The 22,962-nt window shown below is 39.9% G+C and overlaps 1 protein-coding gene across 2 annotated transcripts in view; it reads right to left on the bottom strand.

Moving 5' to 3' along the window:
• The window catches only part of mtnr1bb (melatonin receptor 1Bb), a 137,640-nt gene extending 122,932 nt beyond the window's left edge, over nucleotides 1-14,708 (bottom strand). For both annotated transcript variants that reach the window (XR_011311979.1, XM_069721446.1), the window contains exon 1: nucleotides 13,681-14,708. Coding sequence is in view for 1 of the 2 variants with exons in the window: in XM_069721446.1 (XP_069577547.1) it covers nucleotides 13,681-13,888 (208 nt within the window). In the remaining variant the exon portion in view is untranslated. The remainder of the gene's footprint in view (nucleotides 1-13,680) is intronic.
• Between the last annotated feature and the right edge of the window lie 8,254 nt (nucleotides 14,709-22,962).

Genomic DNA, 22,962 nt, shown 5'->3' with positions numbered 1-22,962 from the left:
TTTAACCCAAACCACAAGTCGTTTGATAAACTTAACAGAGTAGTTTTTGTGTCCAAACCTCACCTAGAAATTTTACAACGATAACCACATGTATATTACTGTTACCATAATGACGAAGGTCCAGTACGCCTATATAGGTATGTATGTCATTTTGGGAGTCATTGGAAATGGACCTTTTTTGTTGTTTTAATATGAGGACGCGTTGCATTAGGACAACAATTGTTTTGGCCTCATTCACGTCAAACGTCTGAACCCCTTCAGCTGCAAAATGATCAAAAGTATGAAGAAAAAGTTTTAAGAACTTTCAATTGGTGAAAATAAGGGAAAATTAATTTATGTATGAAATTAGGTATTTCACATTTTGCCTCTGGAATCTTGAGTATCCCCTGCCAGAGTTTGAAAGCCTAGACTATGTATGAGTCAAGTATTCAATGCAGGGTATTTGAAATCAATCAAAAACAGCTTGAGTTCCCTTTACACATATCTCTTTAATCCATGATTTCTCTTTGGAAGAGACTGATTAACGTGTTTATCTCTGGTGAAATGCATCTAAACTGCTGTACACTATTTAACATGACTTCAGGGTTTAACAAACAGAAAACCAGTTGAATGAAAACTAAACACTTTGCATCTTTTAATTTTCTTTGAAGCAAAACGCTCAGTGTCATAAATACCAACATGCCATAACACGTTTGAATGATTTAAGCAGCATCAGGATGGAACACATCAACATGGAGCTCTAATTCTGTTGCTGATATAGTTGAATGGAAGTTTAAAGTTTTTACTTTCTGAAAGCAAAACTTTGATGGATTTCAGATCAAACTGGTTGTTTCTACCAAAACACAGACTAATCCCATTGCAGTCAAACCTCAATCTGACCACAAATTTATATATTAATTGAGGATAAAATAACTTCCGAAATGCATTTCATACCCCTTTTCCCAATTGGCCTTCAAGCCTTTCTTGACCATCTTCATCTACATCTCTATGGGATTGCGTGTCCCAAATATTTCACTATCTCTCGCTGAGTCAGTCTGAAACAAACATTGTGACAGTCTGTTTCGTTTGCGGAGTCGTTTGCACTAATGCACGTCTGCGCATCCCTGCAACAACTCCCTCCTTCCCTCATCCCATTCTCATTTTCTCATCCTAGATTGCCCTCGATTTCTCACATCTTCTCTATTTCTCCTCCCTCCCTCTTTCATTCTCTTTCTCCTCGTTCTCTTGCAGCAAATCCTTTGCTTCTTCTTCTTCCTCCTCTTCACCCAGTGCTGCCTGGGGGTTTTGAGAAACTGTTACATAATGCACTTCAAATTATCACAATGCATATATTATGGATATGGAGGAGATACAGCAGGCATTACGGGATTCGATAAGGAATAAAGGAATGAAATTACCAATCGGTTGCTTTGCAGATTAAATGGGTCAATCTATCATGTTCATGGTTATTGAGATTAAAGGAAATTGTTCTGTCAGTTACTGTGTGCATGCGTACTGTGTGCTACTGAATCATCCTCCATCTCAGCACTAAAGTACTGATAACAACTGGGTGATTGTGATGACACATGACAGTAGTTCTTACGTTGTCTTTGCTGTGCCTCTGGAACGCGGCATCACTCTCTTACTTTTCATACCAAGGGATTTCAATCCTACTTCTTTCTTCGCTAAATGTTTGGCTGTCTGTCTGTATTTTATAGCCGAGGTCCTTATCATTTCTCTGTTACCTTTTGCTACTCCCCACCTTGCTGCTCTCCACCTAGCTGGTCTGAGCTCCTCCTGTTCCCTTTATCCAACTGTCTGTGTTCAAGGGAATTACAGAAGTCATGCTTCACCCAAAAGATACAGGACAGTGCCTGGGCACAGCTCAGGCAGAAGGAGACTCCCAGAGCACTTAATGCTGCTGAAAACATCCCCCAGCAGTCATGTCCAACCTTCACTTCTGCCTAAATACTCACTGAGTAAGACAAAAAAAAAAACAGTAAAGCCAGATGATGAAAGAATTATATGGCAAAGCCTAACACATACAGAAAATCCCCCAAAGCCCTGCAGACACTCTTCTTCCATGCATTATATATCAGTGGTAACTCAGCTCCCCTATGGATTCTACTTGAAACTACATGATGAAACCAAACTGAGTGGCTAATATTTGTCACAATGGGATGTATAATGGGATGTCAAATGCAATTTTTATGTGTGATTTCAAATGATTCAATATCGAGTAAATGGATTAATTCAAATCAAACTAGCAAAAGCCCCTGCGTCTAATCTCTTCCCCTTTTCTTTTTGAGCTACAGCTTAACATTCCTCTATTTCCATTTAATCTGCTCTGTGAACTCTCCCTCTTTGCCTGCTCCTCTCGATCTCCTCTGTTATGCACATAAAAAGGTTCCAGTAGGGTCGTTGGGTGGATGGTATGCGCCTGCCTTCAGCTGTCTGCTTTGGAGAACTTGGAAAGCTCCTCAGGATTAAGGAGCATCTGATTGATCTGACAACCTGTTCAGTCAGCACATCTCCCATTTTGATTTTAATGAATTAAAATCAAACACTCAAATTCCCCCTTGGCAAAAAACCTTGGACAGGAGCATAAATTACAGTAAAAAACAGAATGAGCCAAGGATCTGAGGATGCCTACTGGGTAGTAGTGGAAATTAAGGACAAAACTATTTTTTAAAAGTAATGACCAGAATATTAAAAATCCATTCTCAACCGAAGTGTACGGAAGAGCTACTGGATCAGCGTTTGGGGGATTTTTACGTCGCTAAAGTCTTAGCTTCAGCAAATTGTAAGCTACATTCTTTAGATATTAGTGAAGCAGGAATAATAAGGATTATACAAGTGGAAGGGAAATTAAGTAAATCGGTTCCTTCCTGTCTCTTTGAAATACATTATTGATGTGAAAGGTGTTTCTGCATCATTAATCAGGGCAAATAAAATAATTATTATGTAAAGGTGAATGGGAAAAAAGTTTTCAGCGGTAGTCAATATCCCTTTTTGAAAAATTTGCCTGATATATTGGAAAAATGAAACAATGGGCTGACATAGCTCAGCTTTCCAGCTGACATTTATGAAACAAATCACTTGTGAATGTGTAACAGGAAGACTTTTTTCTGTTCTCTTTGTACAAAGAGGGGAGATGTCAGTCCCAATTCTCCTAAAATCACTGTGTCGCAGCTGTTAATAGCCCATTTCTCAGACTGACAGTAAATGTACATCTAGAAACAATTATCAGTATAGACAGGGCAGCAGGGTAGTGTTAGTATTCAGAGAGATTGCCTGCAGTAGTGTGCCGACAGCTGTATGTCCTGTCAAAACGTCTTTGAGCAAGACAGAGAAATCCCCCATACTTATTCATTGGGACACACTCTGGATTAATGTGTCAGCTGAATGCCTGAAATGTAAAGATGTGAAATGAAGACTTAGGAACAGTCCAATAAACTAAAAAGCTGAAGTTTTCCAAGATGCAACTCAACACAAATTGTCTTTCTGTTTCACATTTCTTACATTTCTTCTGTCACTCATACACATTTATTTGCACACTTCTGAGGACAACCCATAACCCCTGCATACCTCCAGTATCTTCAAACACAACTGTAACTTAGTCACTAATCATAATCAGAAAAAAACAGCCTTTTTAGATGTCAGGACCTGGTTACGTGCTCTCACAAGCCTAAATGTCATCAGAAGTGTCTGAGCTTTCAAAAGTTGCTCCTCACAACTAAAATTTGCAAATCTCGAAACACATGTGAATGCTTGTTCTCTCTCTGCTGTATTCCTCTTCTAATAGTTTTTTTTCATATTTTATCCATGTAAAAATATCAATCTGAACAACAGCTAAGACAGAGCAGCAATACAGTACAGGAGTACACTGAAAAAAAAAAGTTCTTTGAATTTACTAGATTTGAATGTGTACATCGTTCCCACATAATCAAAATGTGTCCACCTGACAGAATTTTCCTCTTCAAACTAAAGTATTTAATTCACGATAGATTGTTTGAAAGAATCATGTTGGTTCAACACATTATTTTTCAGTTACCATAAAGCCAATTTATTGAGTAATAATAAAGCAATTTCGTTATGCCAAGGGTACTTGATTTTTATTTGTAATGCCAACTTGAATTCTTCATGCTAATATTATTCTAAGGAATGAAGTAACTTTAAAGCAAATTAATTATGTACTAAGTATCCAAGTTAGGTCTGTAAATCTAACTTGATTTGTTAAAGTTAACTCTATCTAAATGTATTGTACATATCAGATTAATGTTCATGTGTGTGCAAATACAAAATCAAGAGTTCTGTACAAAGTTTTTTTCTTTATTGAACTTTAAAACTTTGAAAAACAAACTGCACACAGTTTTTGGAGGATTCAGTGCAACACAAAAACTGGACATTGATAACCCTGCATCAATAGCAGTAGATTCAAACACAAACACATTACGTAAACTACACACACCTGTTTTCACAGCAGCATCTCAACAAAAATCATGGAAATTCTTAATAAAGTGCAATGGATTAATAATACATACGATTGACACTTGTATTAACAGTTTATAATGTAGCAACAGGAGCACAAACATATGTATCTTCAGAGTGAATTAATAACTGCAAACACATGTATAAACCCACTATAAACCTGTTACTGCAGTTTAAAAGCAGAAATACAAAACATTGTGAATATAATGAGCCACAAACAGTGTACTCATGAGAGAAAGTACAAAACAAGAATAACACTATTTCACCTAAAAAGCAGTGATCAATGTACAAAGTGAACAAGGAAAATCAAAGCCAGTGCTTTGTTATGAGGTTTGCTCCCATGGCTAACACTGCATACACCATTTTCAGAGCTGACAACACTTTTTGCAAGCTGGATTTACAAATTTGAAAAAAATAAAAATAAAATTAAACCTGTGTAAACTCTTTTCTGACTAATAAACACAAATAGACATGCAAACCATGTATAAACAGTTGCCAAAGAATCAAAGCCTCTGGAACTGTTTTTATAGTCAATTCATAAAAGAAAATTATGTCAATGTGAACTTATCAATGGGAAATGCAAAAGTAGTTCAAGTGGTATAACAATACCAAAGATGCCTTGGAGGACAATTCAAACGTCATTTATCGCAAGCAGCACAGCCTCTCTTCACTGAAAGAGTCTGTTTTTTAGAGTGAGTGCTTTGTTTGAAAGTTTACCTCAATCCAGTTCCATGAAAGTCTTTTGGACTACCTCAAAGGTGTAGTGTAGTGTAGTGTAGTTTGCAGGATAGCCGTTGAACTATCCTGATCTTGAAACACCTTGGTAAAGAACAATTCCAACGTCCTCTGGTTTAGCACTTGAAGCATGTTCTTCAAGAACGTTTCTTAATGGTGGTGTCTTCAATGGCCTCGTTGATGGCATCCTCATTCATGCCCTGTAGAAAACAGACAAAAGGAAAGTAAATTAAATTTACTTAACAAGCCAAATGAGAAAAGAATGATTCACTATGAAATTGGGCAGTTCAAAGACAAGTTACTACAGTAGGACATTAATCAACCAAATAGGTTTCATCAAATTATAATCAATAGATTTTCTATCAATTAATGAATAATTTCAGTTCAAATGATTGACTAGAAGAGCAAGATTGAAAGATTAGGGGAAAAAAAGTCAGCATTGGTTCATACATACCACATATTCACGCTCAAGGTTTTCTGGATCTTCACTCATGTAGATACAGACTCCCTTAAAGGCACTTGCTCGTCCAGCGTCATCATCATTACACTGAAAGGAGATATTCTTTATTAGCATCTTAATTCAGCTCTTGTGCTTTACTTTAAAGTCAGCTACAAGTGTAAACTGTCATATTGGTACATAATTCTCAGAGAATATAACACCAGGGTTTGTACTATGGGATGCCTTGCTGTGAGCTCTAAATCATGTGGGAACAAGATTGAGGAGGCAGACAAATATATAAAGATACTTGTAATAAATAGAGGAAAGGTAAAAAGACAAAAGATGAACAAATAGAGGGAGGAGAAAGAATAAAAGGAATTACACTCATGAACTTCCTGGCTTTACATATAATTTGTATGCTTTTTTGGAAAGAACTTATGTAGCAACTAAAACATTTAAAATGTTACATAGCATTTCTATAACTCTAAAAATATTAAGATTTTCCAAAAATCATAATCCAAATTTTCAACATTTATAAGTTTTTCATGACTGTGTGGACTCTGTATCACTTACATCAGCCAGTTCTTCAACGCGTGGCTTTCCCCAAGCTCTCCTGCTCTCTTCAGGAACAGCCTCACCAGGTTGTCAGACCGCAGGTCCAGCTGAGACAGGAAGTTGTACTGAAGAGGGACACTGGTGATTCTTTTGAATGCAGCATTGATCTGAAAAACAGTAAAAACAAAAAGGAATCAGGTTAAACGGTAAACATCTCGCAGGAAGCCTCCATGACACATACAGCAGACTAATACAGTCTGGGGGGGAGATAAAGCACAGACAAATGAAATACAATCGGGCATATTAGCAGCTTGTCAGTGAACACAAGTCCTCTACCTCTGGTTCATCACTTCATGTCTTCTGTGTGCAAAAATCATAATGTACATCAAGATCATTATTGGTAACATCAATAAAGCCTCAAGTTAAGATGTAAGCAAAGAGAACATTTAAAACACATGATGGAATTAAATCTGTTTTCACTTCAGCTTCATTGATAGGTCTTAAAATGCAAGGACCAGGCTTTCCAATGTTTGTCTGATGCTCTTAAAGGTTTAAAGGAAATATTTGTCAGAGTAAAGCAAGTCTACATTTTCAATGATAACTGGTATTTAAAAAAAAAAAAAAAAAAAATTAAATCTATGACTCAAACTCCTCTACTGTTTTGGAACAAAAATGCAGAATTAGGAGTTGAACAGGAACACAAAAGAAAATAAATATGACAGCACTTACCACTTAAAGCCTCTGCATGTTTATGTTGTGTAAATAGGACAATGTACCTATAAAAGAAAATATTAAGAATCAGTGAGGTGAACTTAGTGGATTGCCTCAATTGAATAAAACACACACATATAACAAAAGCATAAGGCAATGATGCAACAGACCATAATTTTTTAGATATTTTCTGTAATACAGACATAATGGCAAGATTAAAATCATTTTAAATCCAGTATGAATCAAGTTTTAAGAGTTACTAAACGTAATGTTCATAACCCTTTAACTAAGGAAACTGACGTGATAAACACAATAAATACACACTGTACAGAACCCAGGAGAGTAAACACTACACTCTACATGGTTTTTGAAGAACGTTTAATAGTTTTGTGGCAATGCCGTGGCCTGCTTTCACCCTCCGAAATGGAGAGGCGACATCCCGGGAAAATCCCCACAAGTGTCCGGCTGCTCTCCCATCGGATGCGAGTACAACGCATCACCGTTGTCAGCAGTCGGTGGTCAGCGGAAAGACTCGATCATTGCGGTTATTACTTAACTAGCAAAAAGATAATAAGGCACAAGCCATCGGCTGCTTCCACCCCACAGAGCTGGGAGGCGAAACTCCGGAGAAATCCCCACGAGAGGCCGGCTGACTGCAATCCTCCACCGGCTGCGAGTACAACAAAGCACCGTTGTTAGCCGTGGGACAGTCGGTGGTCCCCGATTTTTGTGGTTACTTAACTCGGTAGCGATAGATATAGCTGGTGTTAGCTAGCTTGCTTGCTAAAAAGCAGGATATTTATATATGCCATATAAAGGCTATGCACACAAAAACTTTGAGATGAATGTAACTGTAGCAAACTGTATGAAAACAGCAATATAGTGGAAATGTCGGCGACTTGAACATGAATCAATTTAATGAACTTACTTTTTAGTGATGCAGTCTCAGTTCCCTGTCTTGAATCTTTCACAATCTTGGCGGTTGCAGTGACACAGTTCTTCTTCTTCCTCTACTCCGGAGCGGCCAACGGTACTTCTTGGCGCTCTTATGTTTGAATATAAACACTTCCAGTAATGACCAAATACGATTACATTGGTACCACTCACTGCAAAAGGATCTTTTTCATTCTGCAGTCTCCATAAACAACTGAAGTCTACATGATTGAACCACGTTTACAAGCGGAATATGTTTGAATTGTGTTGCATCTGCACTTTTCCTTTTTATAAATTCAACGAGCTCCCTATTCCCTTTTTTTCAGTGTAGTAGTAGATGCCACTGACGCCGACTGAGTGAAACATAGAGAGTGGGTTTGAATGTTTCAGCAACACGAGGGTGAACGGAAGGGCGGGCGGCAGGCAGAGGCAGAGAGACTTGCGGCCTTTCTCAATATGGTGTACGCCAAAACTTGAAAAGTTCAAGTTGGGAGTTCAAACTCCCAAGAACATAAGGACAAAGTAAACACTTTATATGCAGCTGGAGCAGCAGTGTTCTTGCTGACATTCAAGCTCAGCTGGGAGAAACTCTGCTGCACTTCAACCCAACTGTCCAGCGATTCTGTGATACGGTACCTTAAGACAAAGCTCTTGGGAGGAAAAAAAAACAACTTTGTTTGGAGGTTTCCGCTAGTTTTGACTTTGAGATTTTGTTTTGTCTTTTGTTTTACCTTTTTGTTCAAATGTAGCGAGATCGGTACATAGAGTTTACAACAAAACACCCCTGTGCGACATCAGTCAAATGTTATAGATCTTCTTATAATAGGTTTCACTTATAAGTTGAAATGTAGGATATTTGTTTTATGGATAAGTGAAAACATACAGGCTGGATTTACTTTTGAAAATAGGAGTACAGCGTTCTTTACTAATATTTCTCTCTTTTTAGCCTCTCTTGCTGGAAAGATTTTGTTGCTTTATTTTCCTCTTTAAGATACCCAAGTCAGGGAACATAATGTGTCATAATTGATCATTTTCACTTTTTTCTGCTTTACAAATTCTTACGTGGTTGCTGCAGTGTGTTGTCAGTATTTGGAAATTCCTGTCCTGCTAAGATTTTTGAGTCACCTTTTCATTCAATATTTGGGTGTGCAAACTTGCATTCATAGTGCCACCTATAACTGCAATTCCCCCCATATTTCATCAGATGCCAACCTCCCTGTGTCACCGTCGGCATTATGCAGTAACTGGTAGACCGGGCCAGATCCACGCTGGACCCCATCTGATCCAAACAATTTATTTGAGTTTTATCTGACCAAAGAATGTGCTGCCAATATTCATCAGGCTTCCTTTCATGTGCTGGTTGTTCTATTTTCTGAGCACCGGTTCTCCTCTTGGAGACAGTCTGGAGAGGTTGAATTCCTGCAGTGTCCTTCACGTTGCCTGAGCAGTCACTGAGACACCAGTCTCCACAGATAATCCTTATTCAAAGTCAAAAGCACTTTCAAATCTATTTTTCGATGCACGGTTGTGTGAATAGAAAATTCTGCATGATGTAATTTTTTGATGACAGGGTGGCTCTTTCTAAACCTCCGCACCATTGCTACATCTGTGTTTCACCTTTTTTTGTTCGTTTTTGTTTTTTTGTTTTACCATATTATCTAATGGCTTCCTGTGACAAGACTGTTCACACCTTGGATGACCGTATACGTGACTCATCTCTGGAGGTGGCCTGCAGAGACCCAACTGGTCTCACATGGCCAAAAGGTCCTCGCATATCAGAGAACATTTTCAAAAGCCCATTATTTTATTAAAACTTAATTTAGTGACACAATAACACTCGTTAAATGAAAATCACAGCATTTCGGAGCCAATTTTCAATCATTGCCCTTGATTGATACTGGGATATTTGTCTGCTTAAAGTACACAGCGTTTAAAGTATCCTGGATAAAACGGGTGGAGCAAGAATAATTTTGTTCATTTGGATTGGACTGGGCTATGTCAAGAATCTGAAAGTACTCGTGTGTAAGTTCACACAAATACAAACAAGAAAACATGGAAAAAGGGACTCAGGTTTTAGTGTTTTTAATCTGTAGAGCCAGACAGAGGAGGAGACTGTTTTTTCAGGGTTTCAGCACCATGGATAGAGGTAGACGGAGAGAAGCTGGATGTGAAACTGCACTGGGGAACGAGTGATTCTTTTTTTTTTTTTTTTTTTTTCAAGCGTCAGTCTTAACGAAGGAATATTTTAAGCATTATTTTTGTACAGGCAAAGAGCTTTAGAGAGAAGTAGCTGTAGAGGGAACGAGAGGGAGGGGGAGAGATATGATGTAAATAAAGTCTCTTTGAAGAGAGTCTCTGTAATGTGTGATCCTGTCTAACTCTCTTTGAAGGTTTGAAGCACCTAAGCGCCTTCAAAGACGAATCTCAGGGGACAAAAAACCTCTGCCCCGCACAAGTGTACAAGGCACTTTTCCCATACTCACACATTCATACAAGAAAACACAATATCACAATAACACTTGTAGACCAACGCCACTGTATTTTCCTGAACAAGCTTTGTGTGATTTTTTTTTTTTTGTATGCCAGCACACAGCTGTATGTTAAAGAGCTTCCGGGTGAGTCAACACTTTTCTATTTAAAAGACAAACTCCAGGAGACAAATGGCTCCAACGACCTGTGGATGCATGCTTTTGATTTGGTGTATGAGGTGCATGCTTGCTGATATACAATAGTGCATGATGAGAGAGAAAGCCCTTTAAATTAAACATTGACGTCTTTGAAAAGACAAAACAGAAAAGAAAGTTAGGGGCGGGAAGGAAATGTGCAATCCCTCTGCAATCTTTAAGCAGCCTGGTTACATGATCAAAATGCATGAGAGTTCTGATTAGTGTGAATCACAGATATCGTGATGCCAATTCAGTGTCAGAATAATAATGAACCTGGAGTAAACTATTTACTATAAGACGACATGTATCACAAGTGTGGGGAGGTGTGATTTAAGCTGAGCTAGTCATCACTCAACAGCCTCGCATCTGATGAAATATCACACTCGGCGGTCAGTTTTGTTCACTCTGCCCCAGCAGGGACTTATGCAAAGCTATGACAACAGTAGTGAGTAATCATACGCTGCCCTCTGCTACTGCCTGTTAATACACTGTTGTTAACTCAGGTGTTTTCCTATCTAAGCTGTTGAGTGGGTTGTTTCAATCTACAGCAGCCATCCTTCGAGTTCACGATGGTGGGTTCAGCGTGGAACTGCTGAGTGGGCTGTTTGAGTTGAGTGAGATCAGCTTTAAGGTGGAAATGCACCGTGAGTGGCAAAAAAAACACAAAAAAAATGTGTATATTTTCCTGACACTAGAGCGGTATAGGAAAACTCATCCACAACATTGAAAAATACCTTGAATAGAAATTAGGCCATTTTAACCAAGCTCTGAAATAAAAAAAAATTCTTATAAATAGTTGGTTGGTCGTTGGCTTTGGTTGGCCAAGGTGGAGCAAATTGTTGACGGGCTTTTAAACAGAAGAAATATCAGGTGGCCCTGAGCAAGCAATTGTTCTTGATGGTGGATGAGCTTGACAGGCGTACTATGTGTCCAAGAGTGACAAATTTACAGTAGAGCCCTTTGGTGGTGTCATGATCTTATTTCGGTAAAGACTTTACACCATCAGTCTTTCCTATAACACCCAAGTCTCAAATGCGTCCTCTCAAATGTCTATGTGAGATTTATGTGGGACAAAATTTGAAAAAAAAAAAAAAAGATACCACAGTTGATGTTTTATTTTCCCAGGGGCAACTTGACTGTATGCATTCAGCATTATTTCTTACTTCTGTACACCGAAGACATGGTTTTTATTTTATAAAAGCTTCTATCAAAGAGTAAGAAATGAAAAACTACACAGATGAAGAGGTTAAATGTGCTCTCTGCTTACACGAACCAACTCTCTTTTTTTTAATAAATCTCTGCCTTATTCACTGAAGTGGAAAGATTTCAGTTTTATTATTTTGAATCCTCTGATTGCAGCTTCCTTAAGACGGTCTGCGCATAAGGGCTAATAAGATAATCATTAAAAGGCTTTTTGTAGGTCGTGCTACTCGAGTGAAATCACACTTTATTTTTCAGTCCTGCTTTACAATCGTACCTCCTACTTCAGTTCAACTTCTTCAATAAATAAATAACCTTGGTTTATGGCCATTCAGAGGTATTAATAAGAAGAACCTTAAAAAAAAAAAATCCACACTAGAGTGCAGAATGTGGGAGTTTGAAGATACTTTTGCATTCAGATGCTCCAGTGATCACTCTGTCCTTGACTAGAAAAAAATTTAAATACACTGAAATAAACTTGAAAAAAGGTTTCCTCGTGAACAAATACAAGGACAGGGTCATTATGTCCTAAAATGAAAGGTTGTAGTTGCTTTGATAAATCCTAAGGGTATTTTCCATATTGACTATGAAGGGAAAAAAAGATTCCTGGTTGCATTCCTACTGGCTGAAAAATAGTTGCTGATTTACGGAATATGCAAATAAATGCATATTTCCTGCCCTAATTGTTGCCTGATAAAGCCCAGAATAGCCAGTCAGCACAGTTTAGCAGACTTCTTGCAGAAAATATCCATCTTGACAAGTTCTTAGTATCATGATAAGCATTTCTGAAAATCTGCCATTAGGGTTAAATATGTCTTTCAGAAATAATAAGTTGCATTTATTTCTAGTAAACAAAAAAAGAGGCTGATTATATAAAGAGGGTCAAATTAGGGGAAATCCAGTGTATAAAAAAGGTGCAGGATTCAGTAAAATTATTAAATGCCATTAATTTACATTGGAACATAATTGAATTACAACCCCTAGAGTATATTTTCCTTTTACCTGAGCGTTCAGTGTTATGATTTGACATTATTCTTCACTATAGTGCAGGAAGAGAGCTCCTGCACCGTAATTGTACACATTCACACCAGAATACGTTCATCAATCTCTTTCTAAATCAGCTTGACAAAAGGGCTCACCTGTGCTTATTAACCAAAGAGCTGGTTAATTGTAAGTGAACTTGGAAAGAGCTGCACGAGCGAGTAAGGATTGAAATGTCAGACTGTCCCAGTATAGTTCTAGAAGAGAGAGGTATAATTCAAGCTCCAGTGACAGATTGATTGATACCTCGTAATAGAAAGTTGTGAAAACGTAAGTGGCCAGCTGTGGTTTCAGTACACTATTATTTCACTGGAAATGTGGGTTAAATCCCTGTACCAACCAACACCGTGTTCATCAGCAACCATATGTCCTGCTCCTTAAATGCCCTTCAGCAAAATATGAATCTTTTAGCAGTCTGGATTATGTTGTCAATAGCATGTGCAACCAGGCTCACAGAGGTTGACAATAGTCCACAATCCAACAGTATTACTTAAATAATTGAGTTAAAACTACATATGTGATTTGAGTTCAATTAAATTGCCACTTTTTTATGTTCTCAATTTATTTTTGTTCTTTTACAAAATCACGTGACTTATTTGTCACTGGGTTCACTGATTACATAGATATAATGGGACAAAGTGTGTTCATCGGTCAAAGCATAAAATGTACCCAAGCAGCTTAGAGAAAGAAGTACCAACTAGATTTAGTATACCCAGAACTCACTCCAGAGCAGATTTCACACAGGCACACTTAACCTACATTATCATGCAAATTCGTTGTACCATTGTAATAAAAGTTCTATTATCAAAGGCGAAAAGCATAGGAATTTCCCTCCAAATAATCGAAGTGGCTGTGACCACTCATCATCCTCTTTACCCCTGTTTGACCTTTGTGTAAAATCAACCTATTGCAAGGGAGGAAAGGCCTTACCTGAGTTCCTCAGCTTGCGGTTCCTGAACACCGAGATGATCACCAGCAGGTTCCCCAGTACATCCACCACCGTGGTGAAGATCAAACATCCGGCGAGGATTGCTATGACCCAGGCGGGGCGGGCGCTCCCCTCCGTGGCCAGGGTGCGCTCCAGCTGCCCCAGCCGTGGCTCTGTTCGGTTCTTTATGAGTGTTAATGTGTCCGGCATCACTGGCCCACAGCCCGAGCTGCTTTCAAATCCCAGCTGTGTTTTTCTTATGTCCCGCAGGTACCGACGGTACCGGTCTGTCCTAAATGAAACATGGAGCGCACGTCCCCGAGTTCCACAAGAGTGCACGTAAAGTCTGTTACTTAAAGGCGACAGGAATTACTTGATATTATGTGGTGACCACGTGTGACGTACATAAAGTTACACAGACTGTTGGCTTTTTTTTCTCTCCTCGCACAAAAGTCATCCATCCATGAGCCCCCAGCTTGGAAACGCGGCGGTGCCACACCTCCCTTCTGGTGAGGAATGTTAATTATTTGTCGTTTAGAAAATATTTCTTGAAAGAAGGTTCAGTCCATTCATACCTTAAGTCTTCATCGTCTTCAAGTGTCCCTGGCTTGATGGTTGGCATCTCTAACTCTCCTCCGTCTGCATGTGCCCACGTTGCAAGAAAAAGAAGGCTATTTCTTTCTAAAATGTCAAATCACCGCACCGCCTCGGGAATCCTCCTGAATTAATTTGCTATTCTGTGAACACACGGAAGAAGTAATTGTCTTCTTTAACCAGCTGTAATATCCTTGCCATGCTCTGAACTACGACGCGACCGGCGCTCTGCGTGGCGAGGCGTCACTGTGGCAAACAGCACAGAGCGAGCAGCCGTCAGCCAGACAAACATCAGGATGTGGAGAAATCCACTGACTGAGGGACGGAGAGAGACGCAACGTTTGTGTCTCCGACTGGGGCTTTATGCCTGTCTCCATTTCTCCCTCTGACTTTCTCTCCTCATCTCGCGCTACGCCGAAGTGTGCGTGCATTTCCCCTTGCCTATTCCCAACGTGACCTCCCTGAATCTGTCTTTGATCTCAGCACAATGCTCGGAGGTGCTCTAAGTCTACACACAGCGGAGGGTCGGCACGGGAAGTCCAATCAGCACACGGTGACTTATTTAAAGCATTTGTCACAGTTGAGCGATAAGACGTGTTTACATGTGGAAAAAACAAGGGGGGGGGGGGGGGGGGATCAAGCATTTGGTAGTTGTTTGTCTTTGTCTTTGCAGTTATACAAATGAAAATTATTTAGGCTTTTTATTAAAATCTTTGTTAACCTTTTCTAAATAAGGAATGGAAGTCTTTAAATTGCAAATGCAATACATATTGATTGGACCAATATCTTTTAGCAGTGTGTGCCTGCCTCCACCAGGGTGCCATTTTTGGACTCTGGACTATGATTCACTTTGTGCACAGTGCAGTTAGAGAAAAGTGGAGGTGGAAGCCTACGATCCCATTCATCTTTGATATGGGTAACTAGTGGCAACAGTGCATTCAAACTCGCCATCAGAACCAGTGGATTCGAATGTCATCAATACTGTCAGTGCCAGTGGTGACACATTGAGGCCAGCGCCATATTGTTTAACTCTTCACTGCTGGGCGCTGCATGGCTGCAGCGGATGCCCTTAAGCACAGCAGCAGGAACAGATTAGAGCAGTCCAGTGTCAGCCTCAAACCAGGGTGACATGTTCCAGAGGCCTGACGTGATGACCGGGAGACAGGCAGCTCTGTCTGTGCGGTCAGCCACTGAAGCACACGCACAGGGACTGAATAGATGCGTAACAATATCAGACATCAGGAAAATCAATGGCATTGGCGGTACAGAACAGAAAACATAAATCTGCTAATTGAAAACGGCAAAATCCCTGATAACGCTGTGCTGACTATGGCGGACATGCCTCACAGGCTTCCCCTATGGTAAGTGTGATTACAGTGATTGCATGCTCTGAAGGAACTATCAATAATCATATGCACTCGCTTACGACATTGAGGCATAATGTTGCAGGGGCAAAAGTAGAAATGGGCAAGTGGATGAAAAATGTACTGACAAACTGGCCACAGCGATTGGGCATCAACACCATCCCCTACAAGAACCAGGATCATAGCAGCTCCATATGGCCATGTTCTTTGTGTTGTGCTCTACAGGACAACGTGGTTTATTGATATTGATAACACAGTCTTTGTTCGCCAGCTCGGGCCAGTGTTCCGCAGTGAGTTTTGTTGAAATCACCATATGGTGCCACCACAACAAAACTCTTGAGAACAGGGTGCAAAGAAAACAAGGATAACTCGCCAGGCAATACCACAGACACAGACTATGTCTTTTTGCAAGTCTTTGGAAATAATAGAATACGTGTAATCATATTCGTGTTGCAGACATTCATACAAACAACGATATCAAATCTTTCCGCAGCAACACTGACAACTAGTTTGAAGGAGAAAGAAGCTGCAGTACTTTATTATAATACAGTTTTAACAGAAATATTATTAAAATATATGTATTAAATGTTTATGCATTTGTGAAGATATTCACACACGCCACAATGAGTCTAAAGTTTGAATGAATGCATAAATGTTTTTCCTGTAGTGCCACCAGCAGCTCATTGTTTTCACTTATCTTGTGAAATATTTCCACATAAACATAACTGATGGGCAGAGAATTTTGTACAACCCTAATGACTGATATTGCTTTTGAAAAAGATCTGAGAAACATCTGGAACAGAATCTGTATATCAACAATTTTCTGTCATTGATAACTGCTGCTCTGTGGTAACCTAATATTCATGTTTAATAATGTTTATATTTGCAGATGGCATACTAAAATTAGAAGATGAAGAAATTGAGAAAACGTTAACCCTTTATAAATTACAATCATTCAACATGCGTAACTGCAGAAAATATGTTTTGTTCGATTGCTATAAATATATAAATGGTAAAAACATGGTATCATAGTTTTTTATGGAGCTGCTTCATTCAGTTGTCTTGAGTGATTGTTTTGAAAAAGTCTTGAGAATCTCATTCGTTGTAAAATTGGTTTGTTTGTCAGCTCGTAAAATTTGGTGCAAAATATGAAAAGCTCAAAAATACTGAATGAAATTTGGTGGAACAAAGCCAAGCAACACATGAACAGCTTCTAATCTAGATTTGGAATTTATTTAATTGGATTACCATTTTATAGCCACAACGTGGAGGCTGGCACTGAGACAAAGACTGAGAGGGAAGAGGTAGGTAGAGGGCATTACTCTCAGGGTTATTAATGAGTGATAGTGTTCGTGATTGTGCCTTCAGGATTGATATATGAAGCAGTTTTTTGGGGTAAGGTGTTAACTCTCCAGTTGCCTTCAAGGTGTGTTTGTTACACAGTCTGGTGTGTTATGAATGTTCTTACATTTGAGTCATCAGATGGACTGTAAAGGTTACTACCACAAGCATTTCACGCTTGAACTGTTCAACAAGGACCTAATAAAAATCTTACAGTTGTAGCAGCTTCAGCAAATCTGGATACTTATTCTGCTGGTGAGCATAAAAACCTGTGATGATCAAAGCACAACATAGAGCAGACCTCCTTCTTACCAAAATCAGATCTCAGCAATCTCGAGGGTGACAGTATACCAATTCCTTGGAGCTAAAGCAGATAACAAGCTGAGCTCTGAGGGCCATGATGCAGCCAAATTTCCCAGCACCATGTTGATCCATCATTCTGTCTCACCTCTGTGAGAATAGCACGTCTTTACAAGATCAGAACAAACTGGGGAGTGTTGTAATAAAGTCTAAAAGCGTAACACTGAAGGCCTCTGTCAAATCAGCACATCAGAGCTCAAGCCAACACTTACGGAGGGTAAAATAAACATATTCCGGAAAATGGGATTCAGCTTTTTCTCTGCCGTTTGTGTAGTTTGCAGAAAGTGTCCACGAGAAGAAAAAAAATAAAAATCCACCCGACCAAAGAAATGTCCCAAGGTTTGAGGCAATTACTGTATTTTAATGTTGTGTAAATGTGACATAATCCAATGGCGTTTATGCACTTTCATCACAAGAAAATCCAATAAAGGACATGAAATGCACGGTTAACTTCCCTGTCTCGCACATAGCAGTTTTGCAGGCATATGCCAGAGGATTGCCTTAGTAATAATCTCCTAAAACAGCAGGGGGAGGGGAGTGATAGGGCTGGTACACAGCTTCCTCTACATACAGCTGAGGGCAGCTCTCTGATGTGAATTCATATCCTCATACATATGGACATCACCTCTTCCCATTCAATCTCCCCATCCTCTAGTTGCCTTGTTTTAGCACTGCATTCAAATTGTGTCTGATCATGCTCATGAGGTTAAAGTATTCATAAATAATACATGTGATGAAATTGCTTCAGACACCGCCTGCATCTGTAACCATTTTGATCATGTGAGGGTTTACATGCATGTTTGACTGTGTGTCTGCATGTCTGTGTGTGTGCATGTGTCCGTGTCATCAGAGGCAGATGTTAGGCACATAGATTAGGTCTGGCTGGGTGTGTAATCCTGGTGTTACTGAGAACGGCGTGGATTTATAATCACCCACGCTGCTATTCCTCAATAAGCAAGAACTGGGGAATGGTAATCTCTCGTACTTTTCCCACTTCTCGACTCATCTCTCGCCTTCCTTAAATGATCTATCCTTCAATCCCCTCCTCCTTTATGCAACATCCTTTCATCCTTTTGTCCACCCCTTCCTTTGCCTGCTGTGTCCAGCCAGATCTGGAGAGGAGTCATTGTGAAAAATGGAGCACAGAAGAAGAAGAAGAAGAAGGGGGCAGGGGTAGAAAGAGGTTTTAAGTGGCTAAGCTGACTCTATGGTGTAAATGCCAGATGGTCCAATGAAAAGCCAGCAGAGCTAAAGGGACTGGCAGGTCCTCATCAGTTTCCTCTAATGCATGATGAATAAACATAACACTCACTCTGTTTATTACCCTGTCTCTCTTTTCCCTCACACACCCTCGTATTTTCCCTCAGTTTGACCCCGTGCGTGTCACTAGGACAGCCAGCATGCTTGGAATACGTTGAACAAACAGGACGGTCATCAAACAAGTTGGCCAGGGAGAATATGTAAGTTATTGGGACATGTTGCATAATCCTTGTCAGAATAATTTAATAAATGCTAAATCTGTGTGAATAAATTGCTTGTAGTCTTTCCCCTCCCTCTGACCAGACAGCAGGAGTATCTCTACCTGTGGTGTGTTGTTTACATTTTTATTGTTGATTGTGTGTGCAACACACATTGGGCTGGAGGCAGAGGTAATATTATGCAAAGGTTTTGCCCATAAGAGTAGTGTCCTGGGGGTAATGACTCTTCTTTCTCAACCTGTGAAGACCTAATAGGAAGACAGGATCAGCACAAAAAACACATCAATGAACAGGTGGATTCAGAGTAAGCTGACATGCCACCTGCATTTTTTTTTTGAAGACCTTCTGGCTCTTCCCTCTTGAGAAATATTTAGAAAATTATGCTAATTGATAAAAATCGAATTTTCTTTGTTGCTAAGTTATGGCAGGCAGAGTTAATATAACTATAAATTCAGGTGATCACATTAGGGAGCAAAACAGGCTGATTCTTTTCCAGCTGTAAAGTTGGTAATAAAGCTTTAGAATGTCTCCTGCAGTGACAAGTTTCATCAACTTTTAGGAACATTTTACACAGCAATGCATAAATTATTTTCCTGGGCTGAGGAAAATAGAGGTTCATCTCCCTCGAGTTCTGTCTTGTACTTGTTTGAGCCTTTTGTGGTTCATGGTTCCTGCAGGGAGAGAGAACAGAACTGGAATAAGCCAGCCAACATTTAACTATGTGCTATTTCCATCTATTGCACTGACACAAACTGGCAAACACCAAAAGATATATGAATTGTATCACTCAAAAATTATATCCACTGTTCAAGAAAAATGCAACACTTACTCTGGCAAAATAATTGCTGTCATGGAAATACAACAAGGGCTGCAGTTGTTTGTTTTCTTAAAATACACACTTTGCAAACAGCCATTTTTAAGACATGATAGATGCCTGAAATGTTTTAGAGCAATTTTAAGGGAGCTTTTTTTCCCCCTAACCTCAGATGCTAAATCCTTATCTCAATGCATACATACAGTATACAGTACAGCTCTTACATATTACATGTTAAGGTGTGGGCGAGTGCGTCAAACAACTCTGCTCTCCGTCTGTGAAACACTGCCCCTGAGAAACCTGCACTATTTTGAGGGCAGGCATGTTATGTTGAGCAGCATGCAGAGAGAAGCATCATGCATCCATACTACAGCAAACAAATGGACACACACACACACACACACACACACACACACACACACACACACACACACACACACACACACACACACACACACACACACACACACACACACACTCAAATAGTATATACACTTCCTCGCCCCTTAATTGGGCAAAATGTGTTTTATGTGAATGAGAGAACAAATCACAAACGCAATCAGGGAAATGTCTGGTTGCCATGGGAATGTTTTCTGGCAGATAGTCAGCCCACTGGTGTTTACACAAGGAGGGTTTGGATGATAACAAGGACAAAGTTTGTGTGCCAACTCCATAGGGGAGAAGTAAGGTGTTAGGGGGGTGGCTTGAAGAGGAAATAATAAAAACCACAAAGGCTCCTTGGTGCGTCTCCTCGTTAGCTGCAGATATGGTGAGTGCAGAGCGCAGACGTGCAGCACACTGACCACCGCCTGCCTTCAACCTTTAGTCACCAAACAAGAATTAATGAATAGTCACCTTTTGAAGATGTACATAAAGTGATTAAGAAAGGTCACCCTACTCACCAGTAGCACACCTTGCAACATTAAAGTTACTTTGATTTTAATCTTGTGCAGATGTGCATGTCCTCAAATACCTAGTGAGCCTCAGCGAGTCTTCACGTTTGCATGTGTGGCTGATGGCTGATGTACAATACTAGAAAAAAATGTCTGCGCAGACAGCGAGAGTATTATCTAATCACAGATACATGCGTTTAGAGATGCACAGTCTGCATAATGTCATCATAGCAGTGGGTCAGTATAGAAATAAACTCTCATGAACAAAGAGTACCACACAATAAACTGGATACATTTATTCATGTCAGCAAAGGAATCAGTCCCTGAGGTAAACAAAAATGGATAATGTGAAGATTATGCTGAAATCTGCTCAACCGCTGACAGCCAAAGCAATCTAAGCCATGATCAGCAGAGCCTTTTCAAATAACCTCAAATTATTTCAGAATGAAATTTATTGTTCAGCTGATCACACTGTTTATGCACTCAACATTCCAGAAGACATTCGTATGCCTTCACGCCTTCCCGGGACATTGATGACTTTAAGCTCTGCTAAATGAATCTGCCAGATTCCAGTGGGGAGGGAAAGAAAAACACATAAGAGGCGTGACAAGACTGACTTGACAGGATTAAATATTTTATGGGGATTATTTATCTCATGTAGTCTGGGTTGAGATATAGCTAACCTGCTAGAGCACACCAGGTACATATACACCCCTAAGGACAAATACCATTTTCTTTCCATTAAAATATGAACCTGATTGATTGGAGCATATTCTTCAAGACATTGAAATGACTCAAACACTCAAACATCCATATAAATACAATGTTTTGCTCCAGTACGTGAGCGACCTGGAATAATTTTAAATCCAGGAGACTTGAAAGGTAGTTTTCAAGATGATTCGACTGCAATGGGTGACGGTGAAGTATTAAAACATGACAGCAAAGGTGTATCACTTGTTAGCAGTGTTAATTCACAGCATTGAGGCTCTGGGTTTAAAATGTCAGCACTTCTGAAACTGCTAGTCCTGTGTTGAATTCGCATGCTCTCTCCATATTCCTGTGGGTTTCCTTCAGGTGCCGTGGTTTCCCTTCACAGTCCACAGACATACAGGCCAGGTGAACTGGAAACTGTAAAGTGCCCACAGGTGTGAAAATGTTTGTCCATGTGTTAGTCTGACCTGTCCAGCATGTTTCTCTGCCTGTTGTCCGATGCGAGCTGCGACACGCTTCAGCGACCCACACACCGAGTAGACCTGAATAGGAATGGGTGAAGAGGGATGATGGACACCGTGCTGTCAGACATGGATGCATTAGGTGACACTAAACCTGATCATTACCATGTTTAACCCTGTAAGCTGACACGTGGCTGTTCGTGTTCAATGTTACGGTATTTCCAAAGACTCCGTTGTTGTAGTACCTTTCACTATCACATTCTTTGCAGCTGAAAAAACATTCTTGCAACAGCAAATCAATCCGCCTACTGTCGCTGCAGCAAGTTTAGAAATCCCTAATGAGTCCCTCTGAAACTTTGAACAGCGTGTCCTTGAATTGTCATCACATACTGTCAGATGAGGGGGATTTGTATTTACACTTGGTAGCATCTACTCTATCCTTTCGGAGTCCAAAGCAATTTGCTATGTATATTGTTCGCCATTTACATCCTTACACCCGCAGTGTGCAGTTTTTCTCTCCTCCTTCTGCCAGTTGCAGTCCAGTATTACACCAGAGCATCAGAGGATACTGTGTCGGTCTGACATTTTGCTTCGCTAGGAGTGAAAAATACACACACGTTTGACAAGGGTCGAAGAAGGTCATGTGAAAGAGGTTGGAGGTTATTTGACGAAGCACACAACCTGGGGAAGTCCTAATAGGGATGTAGGATTGGGTGGTTGAATGGTTCAAACACAGGACTTTCACCCATGAGAACAGGGTTTGAGTCTGTAAGACGTTAAAGTGGATTTCTTTAAATAAACCTTTTCCAAACCCAAACCAAGTTGTTATCTCCGAAACCTAACCATGTCGTTTTTGGTGGCTAAACCCAAAGCACATTACATTTAAGACCTAAGTGAAGCAAAGTTGTGGCGTAGTATCCTGGTAGACAGACAGGTGTATGTAACATCAATTACAAAAACACCGTCAACACGTGCTGATGTCGTAGGCGTCAAAGGCTAGCCGAGTCCGTTGCTTCTGTTATAGCTGTAAAATAGATGATAAATTGTTTTTAGCATCGCAACTCTCACAAAATGACTCTTATATCTTAGCCCTAGTGCTAAACCAGAAGTTAGCTTCCTGGGCCAGCCTAAGTCTCTGCTCTGCCCACAGAGCTCAGTTTGCAGTCATCCGGCTAGCATGGGGATGTCTCACCAGACACCTAATTTAAAAACTTTTACAGGCTGTGATGGGCTTGATCAGCATTATTTGATCTTGTAAAATAGATGAT

The sequence above is a fragment of the Brachyistius frenatus genome, unplaced genomic scaffold (genome assembly GCF_029030835.1).
Source record: "Brachyistius frenatus isolate BFR_SWC_R1_liver_20210118 unplaced genomic scaffold, ASM2903083v1 Contig_5, whole genome shotgun sequence".
NCBI classification, from domain to species: Eukaryota; Metazoa; Chordata; class Actinopteri; family Embiotocidae; genus Brachyistius; species Brachyistius frenatus.
Note: the sequence above shows the minus strand (reverse complement) of the source record. Positions and strands in the feature narration are given on the sequence as shown.